Here is a 20520-nt window from a genome sequence, read left to right as displayed (position 1 = left end):
GTTGTCGAGGCTCTATACTGACAGGGGGAGGCTTAAGCACTCAGCTCCCCTTTTCGCCATTGGATTTTTGGGGCTAGCCATCGACAGCATCCGGAAAAAGAAAGTGCAAGCACTGGCTACAACTACACTACTACGCTAGAAACATCACATACACCTTGTGGCTGTGTAACAGACTGTGCAAGAAAAAAATATAACCACCACCTCACCACAAGAAGGACATAGTAGAAGAAGTAAACCGATGTAAGATGAATTATAATTAACTTTCTGATGACTCAGGGCTGTACTATATATGTGTTGTTTGATTGAATTTTAATGTATTTTGCTTTTATGTTTTTACTTTCTTTATTATAATGCATCTCAAGATTTCCACATCAAGATTTGGATTTGCTCCTAGACAGATCATCCTAGGCGGAAATAGAACTTAAAGGTACTCTCTCTCTCTCTCTCTCTCTCTCTCTCTCACACACACACACACGCACGCACACACACACATGAACGCACTCACACGGAGGGGAAAACAATTGAGACTTTTTCCTGGACATTTTGTATGCATGTTTGCTTTGAGATGCAAGCAAAGCTCAACATAAAATTTAACTGGACCTGCAACATTAGGAAACAATAACCTAGTTGACTTATGTTTGAATCATTAAAAATTCTTACAATTCCCAGTTAAAATGACGGCTATTTTACATCTCTCTAAGTTGGTTGAAGCAAATTTTTTTTTGTTCTGTAGTTGTTTATTTTGCTGTGTGTAATTACCACATCGTCGACATCCATCTCGCGACCAGTCGTTTCGTTGTTCGAAGAAAAGCAATTTTACTCGTAAAACCTAACAGAAATAAATTGTAAAAAAAAATAAAGTTACTTGAATACTTATAATTTTCATGGACGTTTGGAGATCAGTTGAAACATTCATCGACATAGAAAATGTGAAATAAATCATTAAAGTTCTGTTCTATCGCGGTGTTCCGTTTTTGTTTTGTTTAACGTCAACCTCGGTAAAATATGACTTTCGTTTTGTTTGGCGCTAGTTGAGCCTAAAATATCCAGGTTTAGCTTTGTTTCGAAGAAATGACATGTGCATGACAATGTTGAAAGACGGCATGTAGTTACGGAGGTATGACAGCCGTTTTTATTGGCTCGTTCCGCCCGCGGCACGTTGCTCCTGACAGATTGGCCAAGCCCGATATAGTCTATTGCACATAGGAAAGACTAAATCTTCTGATATTTTCTCTTTTGGGATTCCGTTCTTTAGAGCCTCAAAGGAGTGCATTGCTAGCAGCATGCGTTCATCTAGCTCTTGACATGTTTGAAATCTACGGATGAATTTCGTCAAGTGGAGATGAATCGTGCTTTTGGAAATCGGCAGGGTTGATTTTTCAATACATATCGGCTTGTAGCGCGTTTTGAATTGTACCTGCTTATTTGTAGTACTTGGATTCATCTTTCATTCTAACAACCATTCCATTGTAAGTAGCCGAATCCAACTAATGGGTCCTATTCTTGCACGTCAGTGGAATGAAATATCGGTGGTCTGCGGGATGACCTTTAGTAAATTGGACACACCTGAATTTGATCAAATTATTGCCCTGTGCCTGCGGTTTTATTTCCTTGTGAGGGCGTGAAAGATTGCATGTATTCAATTTTTGCTATTTATTATTTCTGATGTCATATCTTCCTTGTGCCAATTTCTCAACGATAAACATAAGCATTCTGTGTGCACTGAGCTGAAGAAGAGTTATTGAAGATAACAAAGCGTGTTTTTAAAATAGTGTATATGAATGATACAGTGTATCATAGTTTACATCTGATTAGTCTCTGCATGGACTTAATGGACTATATGGACTTATGGACTATATGGACTTAATGGATTTAATGACTTAAAATTGGATGAAATAAATCAAGACCGCCGTCTGTTGAATTCAGTATATGAAATTCTATCAGAGAACGACGAAGATCCTCCGCACTATATGATACCACCAGTGTTACCTATCCATGTCTCGTGTATACTTGTGTGATTCCTTCCTCATGGATAGCATATTTTGAACATAAAGATAACAAATTGACAAGGGTGTATCCAATTCTATACAAATGCAAAGACACTCAGAGGAAGGTAGTCGCACAAACAACCCTGTTCCTGATGGTACCGGTTCAGCGCGGAATGGTTATTACAAGCCATACGAAGAACATATACGAGTGTCTCTTGACTCCAGAAGGGATTCTACTCAAGACCGAGGTTCAGTGGACCCAAGGGGAGAAGATTTTCTCTTACATGGTGGTGTTACTAGAAGAAATCAGTCTTGGCCCTATGTCGATTATTCCGAAACATCTGAGACCACAGTAAGTATGAAACAAACATTACATTCCTGCCGAAGCAGAAATGAGGCAACTATGTCACCAGTGAGAATCGTGTTTTCTTCATACAAAGTATTTCTCATTGAGGTTACAAAAAAATAGGAAAAGAAAGAGATTTAATGTTGTTGTTTCTTTTACTTACATTGAAATATCAACTGAATTAAGTTGTATGTGTGGCATTTACACTATCTATGACAACTGGTATGTCCCATTCTAAATTCTGAATACTAATCGTACAATTCTTTTCTTTATCTTATTCGCTCTTTTTTGATGACTATTAAAGCAGGTTTATGGAAACTCATGACAAATCAATTTCAGTCACTTGTGGAGGGAATGTGTGTGTAGATATATATGTGTGTGTGTGTGTGTGTGTGTGTGTGTGTGTGTGTGTGTAACACGTTGGTATATTGAAGAAGTACCAAAAGAGCAAGGGAATAAACTATTGCACGAAACAGTTTTGACTGTGTGATGAAATCGATATCGATCCAAATTAAAGGCTGTTCTCCTTTTGTTCTCTTATAACTGGATACAAACCTGAAGGCCTGTGCTAACAATTAACCAATCGGAATGCAATGTATCGCATGGTACAGTACGATTGCAAGCACTTCGCATAGCCAGTTTAGCGAAAACAAAATCGGTCATTTCGACAACTTACTTTTTATGGCTGTTAACGTAAGTAATACAGTACATATAAACATCAAATTAAATGACCTTACATATTCGTTCTTTAAATAGCAGGATTATGTATATTTAGCAGTAAAGCGTCTGGCGTAATTAATCAAAGCATGTATCATCGCTTAAATATATAACTACAGTATTATTGAAAACGCTATTTTGCTTGAGTGTCGACTCTACTTTTTAACAGCTAACATGAATAATTTTCACAAATGTGTTTTGAGTAGATCTGTTTTTCCCACACGAAATCCTATAGTGTCCGATATAACTGAGCAGATTGTGTAAAATATATTTGCAGATAAAATTAAACTTATTTGAAGGAAAGTAGTGTTATTTTTACTTTCAGATCATGCATTTTGTTTTGAAACTAGTGTTTAGCACAATTTGACAACACGAATTGCCCCTAGCCCCCCCCCCCCCAACAAACAATAACAGAAAGATAATCATCTATACATGGACACAAATAGGGAAGAGGGCATGATATAAATGATAAAATAGTAGATTCTTGTCTTGTATACTATTTTCTTTACATAGCGAAATTGCCAGGCACACTACTGTCTAATTAACTTTCTCTTGTTTAAAAGTGAGAAAGACAGCTCTAATATTGTGGGGTACACTGTTCTAATTAGATAGTGCGTACTGTGAGACAGTCCAACAAGGAAATTTCCTTCTACTTCAAGAAATATACACAGCCCCGAAATACCTGTATGTAGCTAACCGAATCTAACAAAGAATACGCTGATGATGTATCATCCTCTAACAAGATTAATGATATTTCTCTCTCCCAATTTTATAAAATCATAAAATATTATAATAACGATACTGATATATAATATGCATGCAGAATATGTCGGACGCGGATGTCAAATGGAGATTCAAAAACAGAAATATGCAGAGTAGCACAATTCAATGATAGTGATATGGAATCGAATAAGCAGATGATATATAGAAGTTCTGAGTGCCAACCCATGTTGCACGAATCAAAACATGGACGAAAGAATTATACGAACAATATGCACTCTTCTGCAAACAAGAGACTCATCCACTTAAATTCGATACCGGTTCGAGGTCGAAGTGTTAGTTTGTTGAATAGTGTAAACTCAGACTTGACAGATAGAGAATTACAGTCAAATATGGAAATAATTGTTTTGAATCCTCATAATTGATGATTTAATGACTGCAACATTTGCAGTTTGTGGCACTTTAGGAATCTATTGAACGTGTGATTCGATCCTTCCAATTAATCATTAATTTTAAGTCACATATTAGTACCAAAATAATAGCTACTCAGATCCTTCCAACCATCAGTTTTAAGCCACATATTAGTACCAAATAACATATTAGGACAAAAAAGAACAGCTACTCAATTTAGTTTAACACCGTTTGTCAGTCACTTAATTCCAGGATTTGAAACATCCTTTCATGTTGGTTTATTTATGACAGTATTTTACAAAGTGAATGATGGTCGGCAAAAACAACATAGTCCCCGATTTAAAAATGAATACCGTTAATATGGGTAACAGGCATATATATATATATATATATATATATATATATATATATAGAGAGAGAGAGAGAGAGAGAGAGAGAGAGAGAGAGAGAGAGAGAGATAGTGAAATGCATCTTGATACAAGTATTAGTTAAGTTTCAATTGTTAATTTTATCAATGAAAATCAGCTGGATATCATAGACAGACAGCTGGTTATAGAAAGGAAGTATAGCAAAACGAAATTCAGCAGAATATCACATAAAGATGACTGATGAAAGAAAGGTACAATAGCAGACAGAAAAGGGCTGAATTAGAAAATAGTTAATTAATCGGTAATGTGTGTGTGTGATTTAGATTTTTAACGTAGCTTTAACAAAATTTCAGTCATAACGCTACGATGTCTGCAGTGTGACAGTTTTTAGTGATGTCTGATACTGGGGCATCATGCCGCAGACATGTAGCATCATGTCCCACCCATCTACGTTATCCTTACACCAGGCTGACCAGTCATAACACTACCGCTCTTAATGCTGAGCGCCTAGCGATGCAGATGTTAGTACCATTTTTTAAAATAGTCTTTGGTATGACTCGGCCGGGGTTCGAACCCGTGACCTCCCGCATCCGAGGCGGACGCTCTACCTCTAGGCCACTGGAGCAGTTTCACGTATACACTTAATTACCGTATAACGCGTATTTATCGTGTATTTTCCATATACGCGTATCTATAAGTATACGCTTATTGATCGTATGCGCTTATTATCCAGATTCAACATTATGACGATATTATGTCTTCCATTAAATGTCTTTCCTAGAATAAAACGTGTAGGAAAAGCTTATCCTCCTTAGCAAAGGTTGAAAGATTTCGAAATGAGAAAATACTGGTGTCATTTGATTACTGTCTGTCTGTATGTATGTATGTATGTATGTATGTATGTATGTATGTATGTATGTATGTATGTTATGCGGCAGTTTGCAGTTCGGCCACAGATCTCTAGGAATTTATTGTTCAATTCCGAGGGCAGCTACGTTAAAGGGTTTAACAGTGGTCACCAGTTAAGAAATTCAAGTTTGCAAACCGATATCAAAATAGAATCATCTAAATTTCGACGATTTGCTTACTTCACGTCTGTGCCGTTGTGGTTACCGATCAAGGTGCATTGCAGGCTGATTGTGTCATCGCACTCGTTTTTCGTCATTATTTATGTGTATATACGTTTTTATCATTTTCCCCGCCTAGAGTCAAATAAGTGTGATATTTACAACTGTGGTTAAACATACATTAATCAGCATTTAACAAAATGTTGCTAGATGAAGCCAAACGGTTTACAAACAGGATACGTGATGACTAGTTTGTAGGTTGGTTCAGATTGGTGAAAAGAAAAAACATCATTTAACTTTATATTGTTTTGCGTTTTTTACTTTGAATCGAATTCAGCAAATTTCATGCTTTATTTAAATAATAGCAAATCAGGAATGGAAAATTTGAACAAACCCATAGATTCAGCTAATATCGAAATCTGGCAAGCAGTGTCGGCTGCTATGAATTTGTTGATTCACGTTCCTTCCGCGAATATCTCAAATGCAAAGGAGTATATGAAAATCCATATCCTTTTTTCTCTCAATACAACGATTGATAGTTTATCGGAATATAAACTCAGAGCCAGTTCTACAAGCAATACAAAGACGCTAACAACATTTTTTTATTTCAAGTTAGCATGTACATTTGTTTATTGACACTGATTAATAGGAACCTTCAAAATCCGGACACTACCTCATTTTCCCGATTATGCTGAAAGACATCGATACAATAAATTAAATTGCCATCTGCATCTGACCTCCTTGATCAACCTGCACCGAATAAGTATAATAAATCAGTGTCAGACCTCATGACAATGTAAAGGAGTTTGCGACCTTTATGTATCTATATTCGTCATTTGGCATGTGAGATGAATGGCTTCTTTTAAAATGGACATACCGATGTAAGAAGGCAATAATTTTGACAGCATCTAAGAAGATGGATTAAGTTTCAGATATATAGTCCTTTACAGAAATAGAAGAAAGTAATATTTCAAGGTCGATTATGCAATCGGGTCATCTCAGTTTATCAAATCCACCAATCAGGTCATCTCAGTTTATCAAATCCACCAATAACCATTGATCTAACTCCAAGCTTTATCATTATGTCATGCCCTTTGATCCTTTAGTAAGATCACATTAAATGAGAGAGAGAGAGAGAGAGAGTGTGGTAAGGATGTGTTTTGTCACACGCTACTGCGTGCCGATTAGAAGCCGATATTTACAATGATTTGGAGGACACGCATCCGATACGTTGCCTATTTTAGTACACCGACTGTTTGTAACTTTCTGCAATGGCGATTGTTGATAGCTTGTATAGAGTTATACACCTTATACGCGTCTAAAATTCTCTTAGTATCTTCTCACCGCATATAACATTGAATATCTTCTCAGCGCATATAACATTGTCTGAGTATCTTCTCAGTGCATATAACTTTGAGTATCTTTTAAGCGCATATAACATTGCCTGAGTATCTTCTCAGCGCACATAACATTGAGTATCTTCTCAGCGCATATAACATTGTCTGAGTATCTTCTCAGCGCATATAACATTGTCTGAGTATCTTCTCAGCGCATATAACATTGTCTGAGTATCTTCTCAGTGCATGTAACATTGTCTGAATATCTTCTCAGTGCACATAACTTTGTGTAGGTATCTTTTCAGCGCATATAACATAGTCTGAGTATCTTCTAAACGCATATAACATTGTCTGAGTATCTTTTCAGCGCATATAACATTGTCTGAGTATCTTCTCAGCGCATGTAACATTGTCTGAGTATCTTCTCAGCGCATATAACTTTGTATGAGTATTTTCTCAGTGCATATAACTTAACTTTGTCTGAGTATCTTCTAAGCGCATATAACATTGTCTGAGTATCGTCTAAGCCCATATAACATTGTCTGAGTATCTTCTCAGCGCATGTAACATTGCTTGAGTATCTTCTCGGCGCATATAACATTGTCTGAGTATCTTCTCAGCGCATATAACATTGTCTGAGTATCTTCTCAGCGCATTTAACATTGTCTGAGTATCTTCTCAGCGCATATAACATTGTCTGAGTATCTTCTCAGCGCATTTAAATGTTTCTGAGTATCATAACAGTTGAGTGAATATTTACAAACTTAATCAATATCATGCCACGATTTAGAGAATTATGAGAACTTGAAACCAAAAAATAGACTTCATTTGGTTTCTCAAGGGCTGATAAGTCATTACATTTTTCAATATTAGTCTATTTGGATAAGGCTATTTTTAACACGCGCTTTTCGACACGCGCACTAGTCATAATAAACTTTAAGATAAGTAATCATGTTTATTTAAAAAAAATTAGATTCCACTAATGTTTTAACTTATCATATTGCTTCAAAGTAGTTGTTGTTGTATGGTTTAACGCCATTTTTCAGCACATGATAGGCTATACATGGCGGCCTCTATAGATGGTGAAGGAAGAACGCGAGAAAACCCCGGAAAGAACCACCGACCCACGAGAAGCTACTGGCAAGCTTTCTCACATAGTGATACCCACACTGGCCGAATCGGATACTCGAACCCATGCAGACAGAGGTGAGATGGCAATGATACGTAACGGTAAGCGCTTTAGACCACTCGGCCACTAGTGATCCAGTGCTTCAAAGAAAACAGCAAATCTAAATACATGTTGTAATGATTTATTACTTCTAAACAGACAACATATGAACGAATATTATCAAAGTCCCGAGGATCGTTCTTGGGCCTCTTCATATTCAGGTAAAAGCAGACACAGGGCTTATTTATTATAACCAAGCGATGGTAGTCAGGTGCGGATTTAGGACGGGGTGGGGTTTGGTGGCAAAATCAAGCTAGTGTGAGCCCCTTCAACCGCCCCTTTCTAAAAGTGAGCGCGAAACAACTGGTATATTTCCTAGTTTTATTTAGAGTTAGATGGCTAAAATTGTATCCTGGAAATATTTGCAACGATATTGCTTCTGGAAGATTCGTACTATGGGCACCCACCGGGGTTACATCCTACAGACCATATGCCAAGTTGTTTACCCACCGCCAGCTTAAAATATTCTTCGATCCTCCCCTGGTGATAGCGGGATGGTGTGATGATGATGGGCTTTACTATCTGTATGTAAGAAATGTGACGTATACATTTTGTTTATATTTAAAAAAAAGAACCTATTCGAAATTTTAACTAGATGGACATTTCGGTATGTTGATATAGGTCAACATCGTTGATTTATGCATACCGAGACCATTATCTCATTGTTATCGACGTTCGCTCAGATAAGTCAATTAAGAAAGGATGAAAAACTTTCTTCTTATCTCCCTACTCCTCCGATGGCAGTCATATAATATTCTGTTGTTGTTATCGTCCCCCGACTCGTGTTGTGGAACCCATTTGTTGAAAAAAGCCTCACACTTACGTGACAGACTGACAATAACCTTTCACCTTATGTAACTGGCCAATGACGAGCACTAAGTGCATCATAGCAACACAAGAATACAGGATGTGAATAATATGCAAACGCACTGAAAAATGAGATCTTATGATAGATTAATAATCTTTTAAAGTATTTATGTAATGAAGCGCATGTACACAGGGGCGGATTAAGGCTCACTGGTGCTCTAAGCACTGACAAATCTTGGTGCCCCCCTCCTTTCCACGTACACCTGGGAAGATAACCCTAGGGTGCACCATGATCAAGAAACAGAACATTATGATCAATTTGCACTAGTTTTATCAATTTTTTTTTTATAAATCTTCATTCGTTTTTTTTCTTTTCACCCTTTTCTCAACTTTGTGGTGCCCCCTTTGGCCCTGGTGCCCTAAGCACGTGCTTAGTCCGCTTAATGGTTATTACGTCCCTGCATGTACATAAATCTTTGTGTCGCTATCTTAGAGATTTACAAGCCGACATGGTAATTAGGATGCATAATGAATTGATGTTAATTTTTTTAATTGAAAAGAGAGATGTAGTTATCATTTAAATTCATGTATCAAAGCATTTCTTTGAGTCTAAATCGTTTCCTGCTTGAATGAGTAAAATTAGGCACGCCTTTCCAAACCCATCAGTCAAATCACAGGCAAAACTTATCAATTTATATTTAAAAGATGGCTATCGATTCATCAGTCAAATCACAGGTAAAATTTGTCATTTTATATAAAATAATGGGAACCTATTCATAGTCAAATCACAGGTAAATTTGTCAATTTCTATAAAATAATGGGAATCTATTCATCAGTCAAATCACAGGCAAAACTTATCAACTTATATTTAAAAAATGGCAATCTATACATCAGTCAAATCACAGGTAAAATTTGTCAATTTATATTTAAATAATGGCAATCTATTCATCAGGGTACTATTATATTACCATTCGCATTTTTTTTAATGCCATTTTTTTTCTTTTTAACTATCGCTCATAAAAAGTAAAGTGGATGAAAATACAAATATTTCTAACAAACAATATCCTCTTTGAAAATCGTATTGATACACCTTAGTCTTTTACAGTTATGTTTTAAGCTGTTTAAAACGAGCAAATTACAATAACGGGTGTATTCTGCGCGAATAATACAAACTTCCTTTCTTTGTGAGAGGCAAGGTAATTTTAATCCATTGAATTATAACATATATAATACTACTTGTGCATAATTTCAAGGTTCGAGATAAAAAAAATAGTTAATGAAGTACGCATTTTGTGTTAGCAATTACATGCAGTCAAAACAGTGTTTGCTACAAGCGTGCAGTACAAATTAACCACACAAGCAAAACGTTCCAAGGACTCACGGTACAAACGATATGGAAAAATGGGGACCAGTCTAAAAATGGGTGAAGATAAACCGGAGCATATGTTCGTTTCGACTAGCCATGAATGGCAAAAAGAATTTTTAGGGCGCTTGTCCTATTTGTAACTGAAAATAATAGAGACAACGTTTTATTAGTGGAAGTTGAGTCCTTTTATAGACTTGACTTTGGAACACACATTACTGAAACTATCACCTGATTCTTTAAGTGCTGAATGGAAAACTCGTGTTTCAGATATATTTGGATTAAAAGTACGCCACAGGACATTGCTTTCTCCATACAGAATTATGTATTAAGCATGGGTTTTTACTGAAAAAAATAAATGTAGATCACGGGCATTCAGAAATTAAAAGTTTTTGAATCGTTAATATAATCGTTTATTCATGGATTGACTATGGGAGCTGAATTAATACAGTGAGTCTTGAAGCCAACCATAACTACGTAAAAAAGATTATTCACCAAAAACGCGTTTTTAAAATTTAAGAGGGATAAATGTTATAATTGTCCCTTTATATTATGTAGTGTTGCGAGCATGTCATTTATATTTTGTATGACTTTACACTATTGTCGTGGCCTTGGACAATTGATGGGGACGCTAGTGGTAGTCAGATCTCAAGAAGATGGACGTGGATCTGTCTGAGATTGACCTTGTTGAACTTCATAGTCGTTAGCTTGACCTTGTTGAACTGCATAGTCGTCAGCTTGACCTTGCTGAACTGCATAGTTGTTAGCTTGACCTTGTTGAACTGCATATTCGTCAGCCTGACCTTGTTGAACTACATAGTCGTCAGCTTGACCTTGCTGAACTGCATAGTTGTTAGCTTGACCTTATTGAACTGCATAGTCGTCAGCATGACCTTGTTGAACTGCATAGCCATTAGCTTGACCTTGTTGAACTTCATTTAATTATTCTGAAGTCACATGCACTATACTCAGTAGATCAAATGCGATTCTCATTCACGCCGTATTTGCTGATTCAGATGCAAAACAACAAGAAGAGTAAAACTGGGTATGTAATAAGAACTCACTGTCAAAGAATTTCACAATCAACGTTAAGACGACCCTTTTCAAAGTCAGTACTTGGAACGAATGTGTCGATTTTCAATTTAAGATCGCTCTGTTTAAAGCCAGTACTTGGATCGCATATGTCGATTTTTCAAAGACAGTCGCGTACCCACCCACCTACCCCAAAAAAGCAACAAAAACAAACAATACTGGAATCTGCATCTGTGACCTGGGATTGGGAATTCTGAATTAATCAATGTTTAACCTTAACGCTACTTAACAATTTAATCAGTTCATGAACCGTGCGTAAATCTTTGCCAGAGTCTTTATCCATTTTATATAACTAGAAACTTCACATTGCATTATTATTATTATTATTATTTTTCTCATTATTCTGCAATAACATTTTAATGATACAGTTCAGATACAAACTTCAGCACGCATAATTTTACCCAAATATACGTTTTTGTTCTTTTGTAAGATCTGGTCTTAGCTGAGTTTGTTTTTCGCTACGCATTGTTTTTATTCTGTGTATTTTGCTTGGAATTTGGTCAAATCAATTTGATTATTCGTAAGGATAACACGTAACTATGCTGATAAACCTACCTTGATTATTTATGATCACATCTTGCTATTCTGACCCCAACATTAAATTTTGATACTGTTTTTCTTCTTCTTTTTTACTCATCATTATTGGACTCTTCGTTTTGTAGAATTACCATGTTATTCAATCATCTAAACAGTTTGTTTTCTTTCCACTTTTGGGTTAGGTGTTTATTTTGTGTTTGATAGTTGTTTCTTTCCTGACAGACAGCATCGTTAACTTTGTCGAGAATATATATCACTAAACCAGTAAGCACGTGCTCGTAAAGAATTCAAATGGAAGAGGAGATTACCTCGCATTATACGGTTCCTCAGAATCGTGACACACCTGTCAGAATGGGATGAGCCTGTTGAAATTTTATTGTGTAATACATTAAGCTAATTAGGCTTTTCCTTCCTGTCAAGATGTACTTCTGTATTACTTTATCTTTGCCATTGTCCGAGGTATTTTAATTTGGTTGGAAGATTTAGACCAAAGAATTTTGTTTAAAATATTGTGACGAGCCGCTTATAAGAGCCGCGTTTAATTCAAAGCTTAGTCTAAATTACATCAACTGTACAAGATGTTTTATTCATATATATATATATATCAATGGTTCCCAAACTCTCTCGGGTCACAGCTCCCTTGGTTATCCTCAGCACCCACATACCTTACCCCCCTAAAAAGCATTATTCAGCATTATCGCCCCCCCCCCCCCCGGTAATCCCACCGCCCACTTTGGGAACCACTTATATATAAACTGAAAGATGCAATTTGATAGATATACATAACACCATTGAAAGGAGTGTTTGTTTTTTTACAACATTATTCAATGTTTCTTCCACTTTCTTCTACACTATAATGTTAGAGTCATTTGTGTCGAAGGGTTGAAACTCGGCATAACTATATACGATCACTACGGGGTGTGTCGCGTGGCACACTGGGGTTTTATTTTCAAGGTCAAGGTCACAGATCGACAGTTTATGTTTCTGATTTCTAACTTAAGAGCTGATGAAAATAAATGGACGAAACATGATATGTTTACATATTGTCACTCGAAAATATGTATGCAGGACGCCTTGGGGATGATACCTCCGGTCAATGGCACATATTACTATTATTAGAGCTTTTTGTGTCTGCTTGATATAATTTTAGCCGTGTTGATGTACCATGATGAACCATGGTACACATATACTTTTCAGTCTGACGGCATCGCGTGAAAAGAACAAGGTTTAGTCTTTAATGTCAAGGTCACGGATATTTATTTATTTTTATCTTTCTTCTGCGTTGTATTGTTACTGCTCTTTGATACAGGTAAATACAACAGGATTGCTTTTTGTGTCTACCGAGTAATTTTACACTTCGGGACTAATTGTCATGGATTGGTAGGGAGCTAAAATTTCACTGATATTTCTTGTCTCTCGCGATGACAAATTCGAGAAAATGAAGCACAGGACGATTACTGAAGTATGTACATGTATACGTCATCAGAGGCATAAAACTTGAAGTTATTTATTTTAAAAGTTTGAGTTTTCTCACCTTATTCAGATATCCTTTTCTTGTTCAAGTTATATTCCAATTACGGTATATTGATGGAAGTTATTAGACTTTCTTCGACCATCCAAGACAAAGCCTGATTATCATTTGCATGCAGGACAAAACGGCTACTTAAACAAAACCACAGAGAGATTTTCCATGATTATGTTTTCGAACCGAATAACAGCCATTAGCATACGAACAATGTGAATTTCTCCATGTAATCTTCGTCTTCAGTGTAAATACAGATACAATTGTCATTATGTCTGCCAAAGACTCCATTAGTGAAAATATTTCTATCAGTTCAGAAAAATATAAATTTAAATAAAAACTCCACTTTGTGCTTTTAGATTAAGCGTTTTCTAAGAGTTCGTGGAAGGCAACAAAGGTCTATAGGCTTGCGATAACTCTGATAATTGTACCGAAGAATTATTTTCTTCTCTTTTGCACCAAATGCTTGGTGAACATATTCTCGTTTCTCTTTTACGACATACATGTTGTAATGCCATCAGGTTTCTCTGTGTTAAAAACTTCGATAATGTTACCTTAAAGTTGAAACAATCCATGGTCGTCTGCTGGTTCAGGTCTCTATTTAAATGTACAATTATTCAGACGATATGATAACTAAAAACTAAACTACTAAACTATTAAGTAGACAAGATGGCGGGCTTGAATAAAGTTCAGGCCTGCTTCTGAACCTGACTATACACTGCCGCCGCTCTGTAGGTCAGTAACAATGTATAAATGCCCTCACGTAGACATTCAAAACTTGACCTATTTACACCATCAAACGACCCGTATGAACTGATTTGTCCGCAAGATATTTAAATCCATCAACTGGTTCTTATATATATATATATATATATATATATATATATATATATATATATATATATATATATATATATATATATATTAGAGGCTCTTTTACTCTTACGCGTACTTTAAATTAGTTAAAATATACCGTATGTAGTCGCGTATAAGTCGAGTCAAACTGCACAAAACAAAGATACTGATCTGCCTTAGTATAATGCACCTGCAGATCAGGGCTAATGCTATTTGTTCTTCTGATTACTCCTAACAAACTCCATAGACCCAGATGTGCGACCGCTGATCTGGGTCTGCAAAGTTTGCTGTTGGTATCGTCTTATAAGCGAGTACAGACGGTTCTTTGGCTGCACCTCTACAGCATTGGAAACCACGAAACGGGCAACATTGCTCTTCTTTACAAGGTCTTAATTTCAGGAGGCAAGGATGTATTGATACTGTTACCCGAACATCTTTCCTAATCTATATTCATCTCCTAATTTTGTTTTATGTCACTAAATTAAATACTATCTCTCCAAGATTAGGAAAATCGATCATTCCGGTCTTCATTTCTGATTATGTGCATATGTATACGTATATGTGATTGTACTTATAACAAATGGAAAGGATTTATTTTTATAGAATGACATGCTTGATCGAGTGACACGTTTATCCGGTTTTGATCGAGTAACACCTTCGTCTGATTTTGATATTTGATTGAGGGACACCTTTATCTGGTATCAGCGTTACATGGTAACAGTCTTACAAGTCACGTAACTTGATGAATGAGGGTAATTAATAGACGTACTTTGGGCACAGTATCGACCGTCTGGTACTATGAAGAATTGGAAAATTGAAACAAATTGCTTTAAACATTTTTTCTTTTTGCTCTCAGATAAAGCTGTAGGTAACAATTTATCACAATAAACAAATTCATGTCCAGTACAATAAGTACTAAAAAGATAAACCAATTTCTTAAAAATAAAAAATAAGTATAAATAATAAATAGCAGAGATAAATGTAATAAAAATATGCAAACGTAACATATAATGGGGAATAAAGACTTCTTTACATTATTCTAAAAAGGTCATATAAACCTGGTGACAGTGTTCTTGATGATACAATCACTCCTTATCTTGCAGAAGCAGAAGCTTTTAAATTCGTTGACCAATAAAAATGTTCCTGTTTGATGATACAGTTACTCTTTATCTTGGAGAAGCTTTTAAATTCCTTGACCAATAAAAATGTTCCTGTTTGATGATACAAGCACTCACTATCTTGGAGAAGCTTTTAAATTCATTGACCAATAAAAATGTTCCTGTTTGATGATACAAGCACTTCTTATCTTGGAGAAGCTTTTGAATTTGTTGACCAATAAAAATGTTCCTGTTTAATGCTTAGCTTGTTGTGTGCAAACTTACACCGCGGTTCTTCCTTCGGCACAATATCGACACGACATAATTTGAAGGAGTATAAGCTATAAGTGAAAACTGGTTTTCCTTTTACAGTCCTCTGACAGACCAACAAATTGTGTACGAGTGCTATTTTTAAATGATTTATTAGCAAGGACATACATTATTTATCAAACATCATCACTGAATATTTGACATATCGCTTATTATTACTAATGAAAGAAATACGTTAAACGTGGAAGTTCCCATAAACACACAAACAAAGATACATGCACCCCCCACCACCCCAAAAAATGTCGATTCAAGAATGTGCTATTCTGATGCGTGAGTCACAAAATTAAAACTGGCTTGATGTCGTTAAATGCGTGCAAACTGCCTAAATAAAACTGGCTTGATGTCGTTAAATGCGTGCAAACTGCCTAATTAAAACTGGCTTGATGTCGTTAAATGCGTGCAAACTGCCTAATTAAAACTGGGCTGATGTCGTTAAATGCGTGCACATTGCCTTTCAAAGTGTGTATGTATGATTTGGATTTTTAACGTAGCTTTAACAGTTTTTCAGTCATATCGCTACGATGTCTGCAGTGTGGCAGTTTATAGTAATGTCTGGCACTGGGGCATCATGCCGCAGACATGTAGCATGATGTCCCACCCAGTCACATTATCCTGACACCAGGACGACCAGTCCTAACACTAACCTCTTAATGCTGAGAGCCAAGCGAGGCAGCTGTTATTACCATTTTTGTAAGTCTTTGGTTTGACTCGGCTGGGGCTCGAATCCACGACCTCCCGCATCCGAGGCGGACGCTCTAACCACTAGGCCACCGGAGCGGTCCTTTTCAAAGTAGTTTCCATGACACGTTTTTGTTTGTTTGTTTGTTTGTGTGGCGTTTAAGGACACATAAGTATGGAAGAAATCAGAATAAAGTGTCTTGTACAGAGACACACAACAGCCGACCAGGAAGGATACAACAAACCCGTGACCACTGAGTTCCGATACCCATTACTCTGCCCATATGAAGTAAGAGATTTACCGGAGAACGGTCGATTTTGTTCTAAAATACGCTTGTAGTACTCATATCGTGCTCTTGTCTTTGCGTGATAAATACTGTTATTAGTTTCAACTCGCCTAAACAATGTCTACTCACATTAAAAAAAGTGCAAGATGTCAGCGATTAGACGCTGTAGATATTCGTCAGCTATTAGACGCTGTAGGTATGCATCAGCTATTAGACGCTGTAGATGTGCGTTATCTATTAGACGCTGTATATATGTGTCAGCTATTAGGCGCTGTTGATATGCGTCAACTCTTAGACGCTGTAGATATGCGTCAACTATTAGACGATGTAGATATGCGTAAGCTATTCGACGCTGTAGATAAAGATCAATATTTAATACAAGTTCAAGATAATAAATTAGAATGAACTTTATAATCAAACTGTTGTACATTTTCGTTAAATAATAAAATTTAGACTTTTAATAGATGAACAAAAAATTGATTGCTTTTGCACGCAAGGTGTCTTCTGTCAATTCTAAGAAACGTTGTGTACTAAACAGCCTGATGCAATTCAAAAATAGTTGCCATCCAGGGATTTAAAAAAAAGAGAGTTTCTACTTGCCTTGAACCCGCACGTCTTCTGCTATGAGTGGCTAGCTTTTTTTATATAGCCGACTCTTGGTATTTCGCTGTTTATGAAACCTCTTCAGATTGAGAATTACGGGAGGTGTACAAGCCTCATAAAATTTTCAAGAATAACTTTAGCTCGAAATACCTAATTAACAAACATATACATATCTGTAATTATTAAACAATAAGAGCTGAAAAATTCACTCCATATCTTTAGTTAAGAAATGTGACAGGGACCAATTTACGAAACTATCCGCGGCCATCCATATTATGTGATTGCAGTGACTAAAGCCCCCACCATCATTACAAACAGCCATGAACTTGCAGAAATAAAGTAAGCGTAGCGACCATAAACCTGTCTGAAAGAACATATGCATATGTGATTGATTGCAATGATTACGTCTTGATTCTCATCAATAAACTGAAAACGTTCTTCAGCCTGGGATCTGCAGTATTAATAATTACTTTGTCACCGATGAATCTTTGAATGTCATATAATGATGAATCATTACATAATATCAAGAACAGTATATTTTTTAAGTACGAAATACTTATTAAAGTTGTGAGCAAGTGCTTAATTGCACATTTGTAGAAGCAATATATCTTTATCAGCCATGAACCCTAATCAGTTTAAAACAGTTCAAAGAAATTTTGCAGATGCTGTCAAAATATGAACCAAAACTTATCTGAATAACAATGCCTTAAGCAGGGGTAAGATTGTTTTTTTTTGTTTTTAGATACAGCTTTTTCTTTCTGCTTTGTCCACACATACTGTTTTAGCACGACGGAAGCGCATGCACACAATACAGTCTGCACCCATTATTCCAAACCCTCGCTAAACCCAGAACAAATTCACCACAACAGATTTTCAGACTTATGTAATCCCGCGTCATACAGCCACCTTCGCCTACCGCCACCCGTCAGACTAAATTTTGACACGAATGCCATTTTATGCACTAATTTAACTTTGTTATGACGCAAGTTATTCCGGCAGGTATTCTGTTTTTAATCATTCTTTCAGGAATGAATTGCCAACAGTATATTCCTTACACTCTCGGATGGTATCAGCAATAGATGTGTTCCTTAATGACGAAATCTACCATCAGCAACAAGTTTTTACTTAGCTCCAGCGACATGGGATGCTGCTTTCTGCTTCCATTGACGCATCTCACGCTCACTCACGATTATCAAATGAAATAGATTTAAGTTTTACATATTGTTGTCAAATATAAATTATTTTACATTTAACTTATGTTTAACTTATCAAATTTTCTTTATGCTATATGTATCAATCGTCAAGTGAACTATATATTTAGCTGTCGATGTTCTTTATGATAGGCGAACTCAGTACCCCTTATAACGCGAATCTCTTTATAAAAACAATGGTACGAACAAATTGACATTCTAGAATAGATCATACATACATACAGACAGACAGACAGACACATGCATACATACACACACATGCATGCATACATACATACATACATACATACATACATACATACATTTGAAAGACTGGTAGAAGGAATCTTTGTACAAAATGTACATGAGAATACAATGGTACATACGCACTAATTCTTAGCAAGGCAATCATTCAGTGCAATTGACATTTTTGATTGTTAAATGAATTTAAATACAAATGCACAACTAGCAAAATCGTGTCACATGAATGTTGTTAAACATAAGCTTATAATTTCGTAGATATGTCATAAACAACGACTGAATCATTTAGAAACATATACATAATATAACGAATAAACGTTGGCAACAATGTTGATCTTTGTGGTTTTGTCACTAAGTGTTATGACGAAGTTCACGATAGACACTTGGGCACGGTTTACAAGAACGTGACACATTCTCAGAATGGGATTAAAATGTCTTTTTTTTAAAAAAAAAGAAAGAACTATAACAATTCTAAATAAATTTGTAAATTGTGTAACTAACATCAGAAAACTGAATGTAAGAATAAATATCGCTGTAAAAAAAATTGTGCCTAACCTCAATAGATTTACGTAAACTATTTTAACATCTTCTGATTAGATAATACTGGTATCGGTCGATGTACGTAACGTTGTGTAACGTCTTCTAGTTAGATAATATCAGTATCGGTCGATGTACGTAACGTTGTGTAACGTTTTCTAGTTAGATAATACCAGTATCGGTCGATGTACGTAACGTTGTGTAACGTCTTCTAGTTAGATAATACCAGTATCGGTCGATGTACGTAACATTGTGTAACGTCTTCTGATTATATAATATTGGTATCGATATATGGACGTAAAGTAGTTGAACGTATTTTAATTAGGTAATATCCATATCGGTAGAAGTACGTAAACTGGTTTAACGTCTTCTAGTTAAATAATAATACCAGTATCGGTAGATGTACGTAAACTGGTTTAACGTCTTCTAGTTAAATAATACCAGTATCGGTAGAAGTACGTAAACTAGTTTAACGTCTTCTAGTTAAATAATACCAGTATCGGTAGATGTACGTAAACTGGTTTAACGTCTTCTAGTTAAATAATAATACCAGTATCGGTAGAAGTACGTAAACTAGTTTAACGTCTTCTAGTTAAATAATACCAGTATCGGTAGATGTACGTAAACTGGTTTAACGTCTTCTAGTTAAATAATAATACCAGTATCGGTAGATGTACGTAAACTGGTTTAACGTCTTCTAGTTAAATAATAATACCAGTATCGGTAGAAGTACGTAAACTAGTTTAACGTCTTCTAGTTAAATAATACCAGTATCGGTAGATGTACGTAAACTGGTTTAACGTCTTCTAGTTAAATAATAATACCAGTATCGGTAGAAGTACGTAAACTAGTTTAACGTCTTCTAGTTAAATAATACCAGTATCGGTAGATGTACGTAAACTGGTTTAACGTCTTCTAGTTAAATAATAATACCAGTATCGGTAGAAGTACGTAAACTAGTTTAACGTCTTCTAGTTAAATAATACCAGTATCGGTAGATGTACGTAAACTGGTTTAACGTCTTCAAGTTAAATAATACTAGTATCGGTAGATATACGTGAACTGGTTCAACGTATTCTAATTAGGTAATATCCATATTGGTAGATGTACGTAATCTGGTTTAACGTCTTCCAATTAAGTAAAATATCGGTATCGGTAGATGTAAGTAGAGTATTTTCT

At 35.9% G+C, this 20520-nt stretch overlaps 1 protein-coding gene across 2 annotated transcripts in view; it reads left to right on the top strand.

Moving 5' to 3' along the window:
- Positions 1-286: 286 nt before the first annotated feature.
- LOC149798564 (uncharacterized) overlaps positions 287-20520 on the top strand; it is a 70715-nt gene continuing 50481 nt past the window's right edge. Inside the window, exon 1 of one of the 2 annotated variants that reach the window (XM_089957378.1) lies at positions 287-427. Coding sequence is in view for 1 of the 2 variants with exons in the window: in XM_089957377.1 (XP_089813503.1) it covers positions 2092-2340 (249 nt within the window). In the remaining variant the exon portion in view is untranslated. Of the gene's footprint in view, positions 428-1197; positions 2341-20520 lie in introns of those variants that run through there. The other variant, XM_089957377.1, reaches the window with a different exon arrangement.

The sequence above is a fragment of the Sinohyriopsis cumingii genome, chromosome 5 (assembly GCF_028554795.1).
Source record: "Sinohyriopsis cumingii isolate HCF-2022 chromosome 5, ASM2855479v2, whole genome shotgun sequence".
NCBI classification, from domain to species: Eukaryota; Metazoa; Mollusca; class Bivalvia; order Unionida; family Unionidae; genus Sinohyriopsis; species Sinohyriopsis cumingii.
This window is presented reverse-complemented; position numbering and strand designations above follow the sequence as displayed.